Here is a 15,592-nt window from a genome sequence, read left to right as displayed (position 1 = left end):
GTCTAGGTCTTAATTGAAAGGAAAAAACTCAAACCTGCAGACACTCGGCCCTCCGTGGAATGAGTTTGGAATGTCCATTCATTGCCATCAAAAGTGGGCCCAATAAAAATGTAAATTAGTGGCCCAGGGGCCACATAGGCCCCTCAAACTAAACTCGGGACCTCGAAGCCAGTTCCACTGCATTTTTTCATTGTTCCTCTCTAATCGGGGACTGATTTAATTATCTTCCTGAAAGACTGGATTAAAATGTGGACATCTCTGTGGTGCTGCTCATTGACTTTGATGTGTAAACGGCAAAATGACGTGAATTTCCAGCATTGAGTCCAGCCCACTTGTTGCACAGGCCTAGTGTTGTGACCTAGTGGTTAGAGCATTGGGCCAGTAACCAAAAGGTTGCTGGATCAAATCCATGAGCTGACAAGGTAAAAATCTGCTATTCTGCCCCTGAACAAGGCACTGTTCCCCAGTAGGCGAAGTTCTTAACTGACATGTAAAGGATGGACATTACAACAAATTCATGGCAATATATTGATAATGGCATGTTAAAAAATTCTGATCACTCAAAGTGATTTGACTGACATGAATTTCCCCTAGGCCTAGAGTTTGAATGGGATGCATCTGACATCTGCTGGGCATAGTTGGTATTCTTTACAGTAGACAGGCGATAGTAGACCTCCATATTTACGTTCCAATGATAAAGATTCCAGGCCTATTTATATAAATAGTACATAACACATTGGCTAGTGTCAAGATCTTGCTAATTATTTTGTGCAATATGAAGGCTTTATTGCATTTGCAGAAGAAGGAAAGATCATAAAGGTTATGCTAAGTTTCAGTTTCGATTCACTCACCAGCTCCCTTCTAAACACATCTTGTTAGTGTTCCTGAACCAACTGGAAAGAATATAACGTTGTTTAACCGGTTGAAGAAATGACGGAATCGACCATAACTAAACTTATTTGTGCTAACCATGGATCAATGAACGTCGATGAATTATGTGCGAATTTTTACAGTGACTTGCCCGTCTCGGTGCGGGATGTAATTACGAATCAAGCTAAATTTGGTTTTGTTGTTTTTGACGGAGAGCAAAGGGTGTTAGCCAGGACTGGAGTTCGACTGTGCAGATCCAGCGATTGCCAGGGATGCCGAAATTTACATTTTTGTAAACGATTCCTGCTTGGAGATTGCCCGTTCAGTCGGAGAAGGTATGGAACTTCAATTCTTCGCAATTGTGTTACAGTTGTTATAATCGTTTGTTGGTGACGTTATTTTAACCACAAGGCCCGCTCTGGGGAACTTTTGGCACATAGCCTTTCCCTTTGCTTTATGGCAGGGATCATAATTACCAATATTTTTATTGCAAATTGACCGCAAGTATCCCACACATTTGTAGACGATCAAGTGTCTCTCCTATTATGCGTGGGAATACTTGGGAATAGATTTCTGAAATTAAAATCAATTGGAGCTGATCTGCTGGTGTTATTAGTCTTTTATGTAAAAAATAAACAAATCATTAAAAAATACATATATTAGTTTTTTTTGCTCAGAAAACTTTGGGGAGCCAATAAACAACAACCGTTGCTGCCAGTTGGGAACCCTGCTTTATGGCGTTATTGGTGTATATAGAGAACCACCAGGGTTGCCAGGTGTAGCTAATATTTTTAACAAATGACCCCTCAAAACCAACCCACACGGCCTGAGATCTAGCCCCCCATTAGTTTTTTTTACAGCAAGAGAGGAGTTGCCACATTTATCCAATAAACTCCTTTTTCTAAAATCAGGGTTTATAATTGCAATTCAACTTTGCCATGGTTTGCTGAACTAGATGCAGGTAGCCCATAGCCCCTGATAGGCCACCTACATCTAATATCTGGGAAAGTCCACAATGAAACTGACATTGAGCTGTGACCATGATCACAATTGATAACTTCCAATTGAATTAACTTAACATTGCCATTAATAATTGCATAATAACACAAGGCTACAACAACAAACTGAAGTTATAGGATATTTCTTAAATATGTTTTTCAGCTCCAGGTAGGCAACACAAGTGGCACAAATTGATTTGCAATGACTCAAGTGATATCATAATTTCAATGTATTTATTGTATCAAATGGTAGGTTAGAGTAGCCTACAATGGCATAGAAATGAATAGCCTACTTGATGGCCAACATATACAAATCTATCTATCATTCTCCACATTTAATGTCACGTTGTCCTACAACAGAAGCACGTAAGGGAATTCCATAACTTCCATTTCAAATTTCCACTTGCACAGCACTCGAGACCCAAGAACTGCGCATGCGTAAAACTCTTTGCTTGATTTGGTTTTCCCTAAGAAAAGTAAACATTAGAATTCAGTTTACGTTAAACCAACTATCTAAAGCACTCTAGTGTGCCTAAAGTCGTTTTCCAATGCTTTGTCTCCGTCATTTCACTTCTTGCACATGAATATGTTTTATGGAAAAAAAAATGGAAATAGGCGTCTCCATAATGACTAATCTAAATAACCTACCTACTACAACTGGTAAAAAGTTGTCACAACGTGTGCGTGTGCTGCTCTGTCACCATGACTCAGCTGCCTGCTGCAGTGCTCTTTCAACTAGTGCTCTCAACACACACAAGCACCTCTTCCCACCACTCACTCAGTAACAACCTGCTCACTGACTGATAGTCAGCAGCAGGTCACAGTGAAATTTCCACCATACATTTTTCCTATAGGGGATTTTAGAAACATTTAACATAAGGGCTGTGTTCTGTGTAGGCTTACCCTGGTGTGACATTTTGATAACCATGTAAATCTCTCTAGGACAAGGTGACTTTTATCAATATATTCCCCTGTATTTACCCCTCCCCCCCCCCCCCCCCCCCCCCCCCCCCCCCCCCCCCCCCCCCCCCCCCCCCCCCCAAATGAAATGCTAATTAGCTGCTAACTTGGCTATCATAAGGAACTACAAATGCCATGATGATCTGGACGAGACTGCCTAATCGAGGCAAAGGTAAGAATCTCTGGATTAACTATCTAATGTTAGCTAAATTTACTAATGAATACATTGGCTACATTTCTTTTAAATTGACAATTCTGTGAACTGTCTTGTGTACGTTTTAAATTGACACAATACCTGTTCGCAAAGGCGTCAGCTCGAGATGATGTGCAGGAGTTTGCTGGGATTTGTAGTCCTGCATGATGTCTACTTTGATGCTAATTAGCATTTTCGAATATGAGAGTAAATAGGGCCAAATATATTGATAAAAGTCACCTTCTCTGAGAGAGATTTACATGGTTATCAAAATGTCACCCCAGGGTGAGCCGACACAAAACACAGCCCTTATTTTAAGTGTTTCTAAAACTCCATATGGGAAAAATGAATGTTGAAAGAACCATTTCCCTGTTTGACTGCTAGTTTTTTGGGGGGGTATAATGACACCTCCACTGTGGGGCTCTATTAGGTATTTGCAATTAGATAACATGTTGGGCCTAACCCAGGCAAAAAATCTAATCTGTAGCCTAGTTTTAGGGCCAAGTGAAGAGAAAAAAAAATGGTGATGGGTGGTGGCACTTTGATTTGCACGGATAGTACTTTGAAAACATACATTTCATGAATAAAGTGGCAATATTTTGAGAACAAAGTGTCTATAGTTCGAGAATAAACTCACAGTTGTATTTCAAGATTAAAGTAGGGGTTTTGGTTATTAATTGGCTGCCTGTTGGCTGCCTGTTGCTGTGCGCAATAAGTACATGACTGTTAAAACTATACTTTAGAATTGGCATTAGTAACAAGGAAATCCTTGCTCTTTTAGCTAGAGGTCGACCGACTATGATTTTTCAACGCCGATACCGATACCAATACCGATTATTGGAGGACCAAAAAAGCCGATACCAATTAATCGGCCAATTTTTATTTGATTTTTTATTTGTAATAATGACAATTACAACAATACTGAATTAACACTTATTTTAACTTAATATAAAACATCAATAAAATCAATTTAGCCTCAAATAAACAATGAAACATGTTCAATTTGGTTTAAATAATGCAAAAACAAAGTATTGGAGAAGAAAGTAATATTTGGCATGTAAAATATGTGCCATGTAAAAAAGCTAACGTTTAAGTTCCTTGCTCAGAACTTGAGAACAAATGAAAGTTGGTGGTTCCTTTTAACATGAGACTTCAATATTCCAAGGTAAGAGGTTTTAGGTTGTAGTTAATATAGTATTTAAAGGACTATTTCTCTCTATACCATTTGTATTTCATATACCTTTGACTATTGGATGTTCTTATAGGCACTATAGTATTGCCAGTGTAACAGTATAGCTTCCGTCCCCCTCGCCCCTACCTGGGCTCGAACCAGGAACACATAGATATCAGCCACACTCGAAGCATCGTTACCTATCGCTCCACAAAAGCCGCGGCCCTTGCAGCACAAGGGGAATAACTACTCCAAATCTAAAAGCGAGTGACGTTTGAAACAGTATTAGCACACACCCAGCTAAATAGCTAGGCATTTCACATTGGTTACACCAGCCATTAGGCTGATAGGCTTGAAGTCATAAACAGCGCTGGGCTTGCGAAGAGCTGCTGCAACCGCACTTTGGAATGACTTCGATAGCAACAGTAAATCTATTTGGTTATTAATTCTCTTAATAATAATTCTCACAATAGCACATTGGTTGTAGTCAGTGACAAATATCAGGGCTGGGCTTGGTTAAAATCCTGTTTGGGAGACCAAAGGGGAGCTGTAAATCAATAATCCAGTAGGAGATGCTGCCCAGTCTGTTTTTTAAAATCTGATATTGGATATAACGTTGAAGATCTGACATGATTTCAAAGGTACAAATTCAACATATTTTATACAAGCTTTGTCTATGTGGAAATTTCACCCTCAAAAACTTTTCAAATCAAATGTACTGTCACGACTTCCACCGAAGGTAGTTCCTCTCCCTGTTCGGGCGGTGCTCGGCGATCGGCGTCACCGGCCTACTAGCCATCAGCAATCCTTTTTCTTTTTCTGTTAGTTTTGTCTTTGGTTCTTTCACACCTGGTTTCATTTGCTTTAATTTCTGTGTATAATTACCGCTGTTGCATGCTTAGGTTTGTGCGGGATTATTCATGTTATGTTGCTTGTTTAGGTTGTGCCTGTTTATTTTCACATAATATACCGAGTGTGTATAAGTTCTAGGAGCGTTGTTTTTTCCTCCTTCCGTGAGTAACTGGTTTCTCTTTTGTCGAGAGCGTTTATTTTGGTATTGTACCTGACCTATATGTTTTTGTGGACTTGCCTATTAAAAAACGCTACTCGGACATCTCTGCTCTCCTGCGCTTGACTCCTTCACCTACATATAGACACAATATTGTAACATGTACACTGAGTGTACAAAACATTAGGGTCACCTGCTTTTTCCATGACATAGACTGACAAGGTGAATCCAGGTGAAAACTATGTTCCCTTATTGACTTGTCAAACCCACTTCAATCAGTGTAGATGAAGGGGAGGAGACAGGTTAAAGAAGTATTTTTAAGCCTCGAGACATGGATTGTGTATGTGTGACATTCAGAGGGTGAATGGGCTTGACACAAAACATTTAAGTGCCTTTGAACGGGGCATGGTAGTAGGTGCCAGGTGCACCGGTTTGAATGTGTCAAGAACTGCAACGCTGCTGGGTTTTTTATGCTCAACAGTTTCCCGTGTGTATCAAGAATGGTCCACCGCCTCCCGAGTGCCGCAGCGGTCTATAAGGTGTCACTACAGACTCGGGGCGATCCCAGACTGTGTCACAACCGGTTGTGACCGGTATCCCATAGGTCGGTGCACAGCGTTGTCCTGGTTATGGGAGGGTTTGGCCAGGTGCTCTAGCGACTCTGTGGCGGTGTTATGTGGAGTGGAACAGGGGAACACAAGAGCAGACTCAGACGAGGAGACTGGGATGAATTAACCAAGGTATTTATTGAAACACAGGGGGGAGATGGAGTGGAGGTTAGGGGAAGCTCGGGCGGGTTGCTGGAAACCAGGTGCGGAGGCTGAGGCTGGAGCGCGAAGAGTTGAGACAGGGTAAGCAGGTCCGGAGGGGAATCCAAGGGAGTAGTAGAGTGGGGAATCCAGGACCGAGTAGAAGGATGACAAGACGTGGGACTGGATACAGGGACCAGAGTCAGAGCGGGCAGGACTGTAGCGGAAAGGAAAACAGCGACAGGCAAGGAAAACAGGCACAACAGGATAACAGGATCTGAATAGTAACAAACGGCTAGAAACGTAGACTGACTGATCAGAGATTACGATCTGGCAGCGTGGAAGTGGCAGGGCTGAGTATTTATAGAGGTCTTGATTCTGGAACAGGTTGCAGCTGGTGGAGATCTGCTCTGACTCCAGCACACCTGTCTCCGCCCACACAATCGCACACACACACACACAGAGCAATGGAGATGGAGAGAGTACTGGGGGAGTGGCGGCAGGTCAAGGAGACACAGGATGAGCAGTAGAGGGCATTGCTGGAGCAGATGTGACAGGCGGGCCAGCTGCCTGCAGACTGACTTCGGTCGTCAGTTGAACGGTGTTTCCTCCTACACATTGGTGCGGCTGTCTTCCGGGTTAAGCGGAAGGAACGCTAACGTGTTAAGGAACGCGGTTTGGCGGGTCATGTTGCGGAGGACACATGACTCGACTTTCGCCTCTCCCGAGCCCGTTGGGGAGTTGCAGCGATGAGACAAGATTGGAATTGGATCGTAATTTGGATATCATGAGAAAAAGGGGGTAAAAATAAAGAAAAAAGAATGGTCCACCACACAAAGGACATCCAGCCAACTTGACACAACTGTGGGAAGCATTGGAGTCAATGTTGGCCAGCATCCCTGTGGAACGCTGTCGACACCTTGTAGAGTCCATGCCCTGACGAATTGAGTCTGTTCTGAGGGCAAAAGGGGGTGCAACTCAATATTTGGAAGGTGTTCCTAATGTTTTGTACACTCAGTGTATTTTCCACGTAGATTTCACGTTACAATACATTGACAAATAACGTTGATTCAACCAGTTTGTGCCCAGTGTGATGGAAGGGTGTATCAAGAAAATGTTTCCTTTTGACAACAGAGGAGGATGTCGCTTCAACCATGACCTGACTTCGGGGGACAACAGCAGAGTCCTGAAAGAACACGGACTGGAGAAACTGAACAGATCAGAGCTGTGCACCCTGCTGCTTCAGAATGATGGCTTCTTCTTACCACAAGTACGTAACACTGCAGTAGGCCCCTTTGCTAAAGTATACTCTGTCTGGTTAAGGCCTTGTGTTTAGTGATCATGATCTAAATTAAGTTCATGTTCCTCCAATCTTGTGCTGTAGTGTGCATAAATATAAATGGAAAATCCCAGAATATTGTGTGTGTGTACTCCTACATGCATGTGTATGTGTGTGAGTGGATGCATGTGTGTTTGTGTGTATTTTTTTCTCATGCAAACATTTTCCTTCTGCTAGGTGTGCCACAACTACAACAATGGTGTTGGAGAGTATGGCAAATGCCAGGATGGCGAAACATGCAAGAGGCTCCACATCTGTGAGATGTATCTCAGGGGTAGCTGCAACTGTTCCAGGTGTCATGATTTCTACGAACCCCACCCATTAAAAATCCTGCAGGACAGAGGGGTGCCCAACGAGCTCATTGCCTCCCTGAAGTCTGTGTACATGAACATGGAGTGGTTGCAAAAGCAAGACCATGCCAAGCAAGGCAAGGGGCAACATCAAAGAGGTAAAGCTAATGCAACCGCTAACACAAGTAACAAGTCTAACAGAGGCCCACCGAGTAGTCACGATAAGGGCTACACTGTTATTAGCATGTCATAAGTCATTAAATAGTCATTAAATAAAGTGAGTTTGTATAATTTATGAGAACATAGCATTTAGTGGAACCTAATGCTACTTCCTAATATCTTGTAGGTGTTAGAAGAAATAGTGTGTGATTATAGATGCATTCTCATAACAGCAACCCACTTCTCACATGACCAGGGCCCACTTTGGGGCCCAACTCATGGTTTAAGAGAACCTGGGCTAGAGTATAGGCTGCTAAATAAAATATCCAGTGGCACTGGCTTACCCATTGATAAAGATAGCATGAATATACGTAGGCTACTCACCGGTGATGGCCGATTCGCTTGTGCCAATAAAAAAAAATGTGCTGTTCGCTTAATATTGGGAGTTGATGAGAAAACATTTGGTAGCATCTGCAGACAGATTAGTCTTCTTTTTTCAGCAAGAGGCATTTTCTTTTTAAACTACATTTTTCCCGCGATTGTATTTAGACATTTACAAAAGGCCTATAGCTGCTCTTCGCTGACAACCGCAGTGATAGAAATAGAACCCATAAAACGGTTGTGTCCATTGTCGTCAGGACTGGCAGCCATCTTGAATGTACTCATGAGTTTACCAGACAAATTGCCAGAGTTAGAGGTTCCAAGACCCTTCCATTGATTCTATTTCTATGGCCACAACGCAACAAGCAGTTGGATATTTGGCGCGCTTGCTGCCCAAATTGCGTCTCTTTGGTGTATTATTTGGAATGCTTTTATACCTGTCTATACAGACAGGAGTACGCTAATTATATATTTTTGGAGGGTGCTGCAGCAACTCCAGCACCCCTATTCCCCACTCCTATGCTTGCCAGATTCAGGGCACTCCAAGAGAGTGAGCATGATGCTGCTATTGCCACCGTTAACATAAGCCAGCGGTCCAACAGACCTCGTCATGGTAATGGCAAGAGGAAAGGGGGACGCCTAGTCAGTTGTACAACTGAATGCATTCAAAGAGGAAAGGGGGACACCTAGTCAGTTGTACAACTGAATGCATTCAACTGAAATGGGGGTTAACTGCCTTGCTCAGGGGCAGAACGACAGATTTGTACCTTGTCAGCTCAGGGATTTGATGCGGCAAACTTTCGGTTACTGGCCCAACGCTCTAAGCACTAGGCTACTGCACATAGCATGGTGGTCATGCAGTCATAGTCCATAATTGATGACAAGAATCAATACGTAGGTGGATTTCTTGTTTAAAATAACCTAGAATTTAGCATAAACTATTTCATGTGCTCAGTTACATTGTATTTACATGGTTAGTAACTGGTATTAAGAGCCGATGAATGGTGAACATTCCCAGTCACAAGCTATCAAAATGTATAGATGTTGATTCTATTGGCATGGTAAATTAAATGTCCAGTTCTCTTTTTCAGATAAATCTGAAATATGCATGTACTTCATCAAGGGCAGATGCATACACGGTGGTAAGACAGCATTTTCAAAGCATAATTTTAAGAATAATCAATGCGTACAGCTTAATAAACATAAGACTTCAACACCTAACTTTACTCATATTTCAGATAAGTGCTTTAAAGCCCACTGTACCATGCCCTACCAATGGGAGGTGAGGGAGGGACTAAACTGGACAGCTCTACAAGACAACGAGATGATTGAGAAGGACTATTGCGACCCAGCAAAGACATACAGGTGGGCTCTACCTTTAAGAAGAATTCACTTGAATGGACAGTAACACGTAGGGCACTTGGTCCATGGGGGGCAAATGTTGCTAGTTGCTAATACGATGAGATGTTAATGCCATATACGCTTCTAGTTAGTGTGATATACAGCTTCTCCTATTGTGACTGCTGATTGTTCGCTGTCTTTTATTGTCTCTTGTCTAGTCGTGGAGTCCAGCCTGTGTGTTTCGATACGATGACCTGCGGCCTGAACAAAGCCCGGCGTCTCTCCACCATCTCCTCTGTGCTACAGCCTATATTCATCCTCACCACAGAGTGGGCCTGGTTCTGGGAGGACGAGTGTGGAAACTGGATCCAGTACGCATCAGCAGTGAGTGACGACGAGCAGTGTTGAATAGTGATGGTTGAATAGGACAGAGTTCAGTCCCTCTTTAAATCACAATTATGCTAACAATGCATAACCCCCATGTTTTCTGTCTTGCCCTACAGATCAGTGGACACAGGGCAGCCACCATCACCAGTGAAGACCTGGAGAAGAGGTTCCAGGAAGACAACAAGGCTGTGATGGAGTTCACCGCGGGGTCACAGACCTATGAACTCAGTTTCCCAGGTGAGCACAAGTCACGTGATATCCAAGATAAACCAACTGCAGCCTTAAAACCATATACACCATACATAGTATATTACGAACAGATATGCAGTGATTCTTACAGCTACTACTGTATGTGACAAATTGAGATAGTTCTGGATGGAGTCACTATGGCAAGATAATGACATCTGAATGTGAAGTGAACTGTCTGTTGTTACAACAGCTCTGCTTCTTTTCAGACATGATTCAAACAAACAAGCAGTACAGCACCAAGAAGGTTGTGAGAAGACGGCCTGTGTTTGTCTCTTCAGCTGATGCACAAACTATCAAAACCAGGTAAGATAAAGCTGTAAATGTTTTTTGTATGGATCAATTTGCTCTTGAAATGACTCTCCTGGGGATTGTTCACTCACTTCACCACTAGGCTCCTCGTGTGTTCTCTTGCCTTGAAAGTAGTCTATAGAAGAGGAGTAGCTGACTGTAAATCATGTTTTTTGTATGTTTACTTTGCTGGACCAGGGTTTCCCAATCTCGGTCCATGGCCCCCACTGGGTGCATTTTTGCCGTAGCACTATAGCCTCGTACGAACCATCCTGATCACGCAAGCTTACATTCTGTTTCGCCACACGGATACAGTCTGTCAACAACCAGATTAAGACCATTTGAGCACATCCCTCTCCCTCCACCGTATGGCCAGACCAATCAGCGTCCTCTGATAATCTGTGGGGGTGGTTTATTTGATGATGACAACGAGAAGCGCCTGGAGGTTGGTGTTGATGCTGCCATAGCAGCAGTTATATAAGAACTGGAGGGAATAGCTTAATAGAAAGAACAGCAAATATCTGCATTGAAGGATTTTCTTGGGGGAGAATATGTTTTCGCTGTCCTCCTGACTGGATTTGGCAAGAGCTCGATTTATCAGCTAGCTCCGCTGGTAGGCTGGCCAATAAAATAAGTAAAAATTCACCCAAGGCTGAAAAATGGCCAAAGAACATTGGCTGAGCTGGAACACCAGCGCAAATAGCAAATTAATTGAAACGAACCTTCGATAAGCCTCTTCTGACTGAAGTGATACTTAGAATTCCATTTCCCCTAAATGGCACCAAAGAAAGTATCCCTTTTTATTTGACAACTACAATCTGTACTTAGGACAAAACTGATAAATAACAACTCAATGTCAAGTGTGCTTACATCTGCGTAACAAGGAAGTAGGGAAAAATGTTAACTTCGGACTATTTCTGGTCTAGCGATCGGTGACCGCAGAGCTCGCTGCCCAGACTTGGTGCATCATTAAAAAGAGGAGATTCTCCTGATAAAAAAATTATGTCCGATGTGAAAAAAATCTAAATATACACATTGTGAGATATTTGGCGAAGTAGACAGACATGTCCTTGTACAATTTCCCCATAGAGAAACAATGGGGCAGCCTCGTTCCAACAGTAATGTGTGATTTCTGACATTTTAAAGACTAGCGTTTGATGACAGCAGAGCTCGCTGCCCAACCTTACATCATTACAAAGAGGAGATTCTCCTGATTAAAATGGTGTCAGATGTCGTGTCTTTGGCATCATTAAAGTGAAGACTGTTATTTTATCAAATCAATTCTCTGTAATTGTTATTACGTGATTAAACTAATCATGTAAATGTTATTAACTAGGAAGTCGGGGCACCAAGGAAAATATTTATTGTTCTTCTACATTTCAGCAAAAGGGCTCCGATCAATCACTCAAATTTCAGAGCTTTACCAGGACACTGGGACAAGGCACAAACTCCTGAAACAGGATACAAGGTATTATATACAGTACATACCAGATGCAAGAAACCTGCTATTTAGACCAATGGAGATGGCTGTTCGTTTTGTTCCTGGGCAAATAACTGCTCCAATCTGTCCCTACGTGGTAGGCTAGTGGTGTATTATGACTGATTCGCTGTCTCCCATCATGTCCCTATTAGAGAGTCGACCTTCCGTGCTTGTCAGTGGAGTTTAAAGAGATTCAAGGGTTTTTTCAGAAGACCATGAGAGGCTTCAGCATCCGCCAAATTGAGAGGATTCAGAACAAAGCCCTTTGGGAAGTCTTTCAGTGGTACGTTCCCTAAGACTACATACACTTTCAACTGACAATCACCTGAGTTATTGATTGGTCTAGAATAGATTTTTTTTAAATGTATTTGTGTGTATATATATATATATCGATCTAGATATATATATATATATCGATCTAGATATATATCGATCTAGATATATATATATATCTATCTATCTATCTATCTATCTATCTATCTATCTATCTATCTATCTATCTATCTATCTATCTATCTATCTATCTATCTATCTATCTATCTATCTATCTATCTATCTATCTATCTATCTATCTATCTATCTATCTATCTATCTATCTATCTATCTATCTATCTATCTATCTATCTATCTATCTATCTATCTATCTATCTATCTATCTATCTATCTATCTATCTGCAAGTCAGTTAAGAACAAATTCTTATTTACAATGGTGGCCAAACCCGGACGACGCTGGGCCAATTGTGCGCCGACCTACGGAACTCCCAATCGCGGCCGGATGTGCTACAGCTTGATGCTCACCTCCTGACTGCACCCACAATAATTGCACACTATACAAGCATTCTCTCTCTCGATTAACTTTCTGTCACAAATATCATCTCAAAAGAAATACATTTTTTAAATTTCCAATACATTCTGCACACTGTCTACAGTGCTTCTAGAGGACATACACTGACTGCAAGGCAAAGAGATGTATTTGTGTAATTCTGATTTCAAGGCAAAGAGATGTATTTGTGTAATTCTGATTTCAAGGCAAAGGGATTTATTTTGTATTATTCTGATTGCAAGGCAAAGGGATCTCATGAAGAAGAACAACAGAGGGAGGAATGTGACGGAGAAACAGCTTTTCCATGGCACAGACTCCAAATACCTCCATGCCATCTGCCTTAACAACTTTGACTGGCGGATCTGTGGACTAAACGGAACAGCCTATGGGAAAGGTGAGCTGTGTCATGTGCTTGTGCTATTACATTTCTTTCTCATTATTAGCATAAAGCGAGATGAAAGATCATTGATATAATATATTTTCCTGTGATTAATGATTACTGCTTACCCCTTCATGTCCTAACATCCAATTTCAGGGAGTTACTTTGCCAGGGATGCCAAATACTCCAACAGCTACACTGGCCAATCAAATATGAGGTCCATGTTTGTCTGTCGTGTGTTGGTGGGAGATTACACCGAAGGGCACTCCCGCTACCTCCGGCCCCCCTCGAAGGACGGAGGGGACACCATCTTCTACGACAGCTGTGTGGATGACGTCAGCAACCCCTCCATCTTTGTGGTGTTTGAGAAGCACCAGGTGTACCCAGAGTACCTCATCCATTATGGTGATGACGACGCATGGTCGCAAGACTACCAGCAATACTACCGTCCAGCTCCTGTACCTGCTCCAACACCTAGACCAGCACCAAAATACAGACCAGCACCAACCCCTGCACCTAAATCTGACAACTCATGTGTCATTAGTTGAGGCTGACTGTGAGGTGTGAACTGTGAACCCTTTGATATTAAACTGAGGCAAAAACCTATGCTTTCTTGAATTAGAGAAATGGATTTAGCACTCTGTTAAATGTGTTTGACAAATTACAGCTAATCTTGGGATGCACCTTACTATGATTACTAGATGTGCAATTATCCATTTTCGACAATGCACATATTTTTGTAGTGCTATTGACTTTATATAATGGCAAATTGCGAACCTCACAACATGAAGTAGTTGTGTACATTTTAAGCTTTATCCCTTTACAGTACAGTACTTTCACAGTATCTGCTGATGTGCATCAGTTCAACGATTACGGGTTTCATTCATTTCATGAATATAATCAGTCTGTTTTCTTTGCATTGATGGGTTCTGACTTCTAAACTTGAAAATATGAAATATCCTTATTCATGTCACTGAGGGAGGGAAGGGAATGCAGAACGTTTACATTCTGTCAGAACATGTTATGGTTAGACATCAGGTATCCTATGGAAAGGAGAAGGGCCACAGTCTGGTACAAGTCAACAAGACACCCGTGAGTTGGGGAGAAGTGAGGAATTTGGGACGAAATCAAGTCAGATGAAGTGAGAAAGAACAGGAATCACTGAAGTCCTGTCTAGCAACGGTGATCTATTGGCTGTCCAGATGTGTAAGGAGGTGACTCGGCATAGGAGGAGGGTTTAAATACCAGTGTAAATATGTCTTTGTCTTTCAGCTGTTTGAACCATTGGGTGAATAAACTTGGTTTGAGCTTTACTACTCGTCCATGAGTTTTTACTCTGTTTATTTAGAAGCTAACAGTTGGCGCTGCGAGCAGGGTTCACCACTGTTTACAGTTGAACTAGAGTCCGAATCAGTGAAACAGTAGCCGGTACCAGAAACATGGTAGGCACAGTTCCTACACCTGTTACCACTCATTCTGAAATCTTGGGCAGTTGAGAATTGTAGGCTGAACAATTATTGGATACGGACCGAGAAAACCTGAGTTTATTCAGTAGGCCCATTGTGTAACGACCGGTTGTAAGTAAACTCAGCAAGAAAAGAAACGTCCTCTAACTGTCAACTGCGTTTATTTTCAGCAAACTTAACGTGTAAATATTTGTATGAACATAACAAGATTCAACGACTGAGATATAAACTGAACAAGTTCCACTGACATGTGACTATCAGACATGGAATAATGTGTCCCTGAACAAAGGGGGGGGGGGGGGGTCAAAATCAAAAGTCACAGTCAGTATCTGGTGTGGCCACCAGCTGCATTAAGTACTGCAGTGCATCTCCTCCTCATGGACTCCACCAGATTTGGCTGTTCTTGCTGTGAGATGTTACCCCACTCTTCCACCAAGGCACCTGAAAGTTCCCGGGCATTTCTGGGGGGAATGGCCCTAGCCCCCACCCTCCGAATCAACAGGTCCCAGATGTGCTCAATGGGATTGAGATCCTGGCTTTTCGCTGGCCATGGCAGAGCACTGACATTCCTGTCTTGCAGGAAATCACGCACAGAACGAGCAGTATGGCTGGTGGCATTGTCATGCTGGAGGGTCATGTCAGGATGAGCCTGCAGGAAGGGTACCACATGAGGGAGAAGGATGTCTTCCCTGTAACGCACAGCATTGAGATTGCCTGTAATAACGACAAGCTCAGTCCGATGATGCTGTGACACACCGCCCCAGACCATGACGGACCCTCCACCTCCAAATCAATCCCGCTCCAGAGTACAGGCCACGATGTAATGCTCATTCCTTCGACGATAAACGTGAATCCGACCATCACCCCTGGTGAGACAAAACCGCGACTCGTCAGTGAAGAGCACTTTTTGCCAGTCCTGTCTGGTCCAGCAAAGGTGGGTTTGAGCCCATAGGTGACGTAGTTGCCGGTGATGTCTGGTGAGGACCTGCCTTTACAACAGGCCTACAAGCCCTCAATCCAGCCTCTCTCAGCCTATTGCTGAGTCTGAGCACTAATGGAG

The 15,592-nt window shown here is 42.6% G+C and overlaps 1 protein-coding gene across 1 annotated transcript; it reads left to right on the top strand.

Moving 5' to 3' along the window:
• Positions 1-643: 643 nt before the first annotated feature.
• Positions 644-14,379, top strand: LOC139378580 (protein mono-ADP-ribosyltransferase PARP12-like). Its single transcript, XM_071120869.1, has 12 exons — positions 644-1,205; positions 7,085-7,220; positions 7,467-7,737; positions 9,211-9,261; positions 9,358-9,484; positions 9,679-9,844; positions 9,964-10,084; positions 10,303-10,399; positions 11,768-11,852; positions 12,017-12,147; positions 12,930-13,081; positions 13,223-14,379. Exons 1-12 carry the CDS (start codon positions 931-933, stop codon positions 13,612-13,614), a joined length of 2,004 nt encoding a protein of 667 aa, XP_070976970.1. The 5' UTR covers positions 644-930; the 3' UTR covers positions 13,615-14,379.
• The last annotated feature ends 1,213 nt before the right edge of the window (positions 14,380-15,592 follow it).

The sequence above is a fragment of the Oncorhynchus clarkii genome, chromosome 21 (assembly GCF_045791955.1).
Source record: "Oncorhynchus clarkii lewisi isolate Uvic-CL-2024 chromosome 21, UVic_Ocla_1.0, whole genome shotgun sequence".
NCBI lineage: Eukaryota > Metazoa > Chordata > Actinopteri > Salmoniformes > Salmonidae > Oncorhynchus > Oncorhynchus clarkii.
The sequence above is the reverse complement of the archived record's forward strand: the minus strand, read 5'-3'. Positions and strand labels throughout refer to the sequence as shown.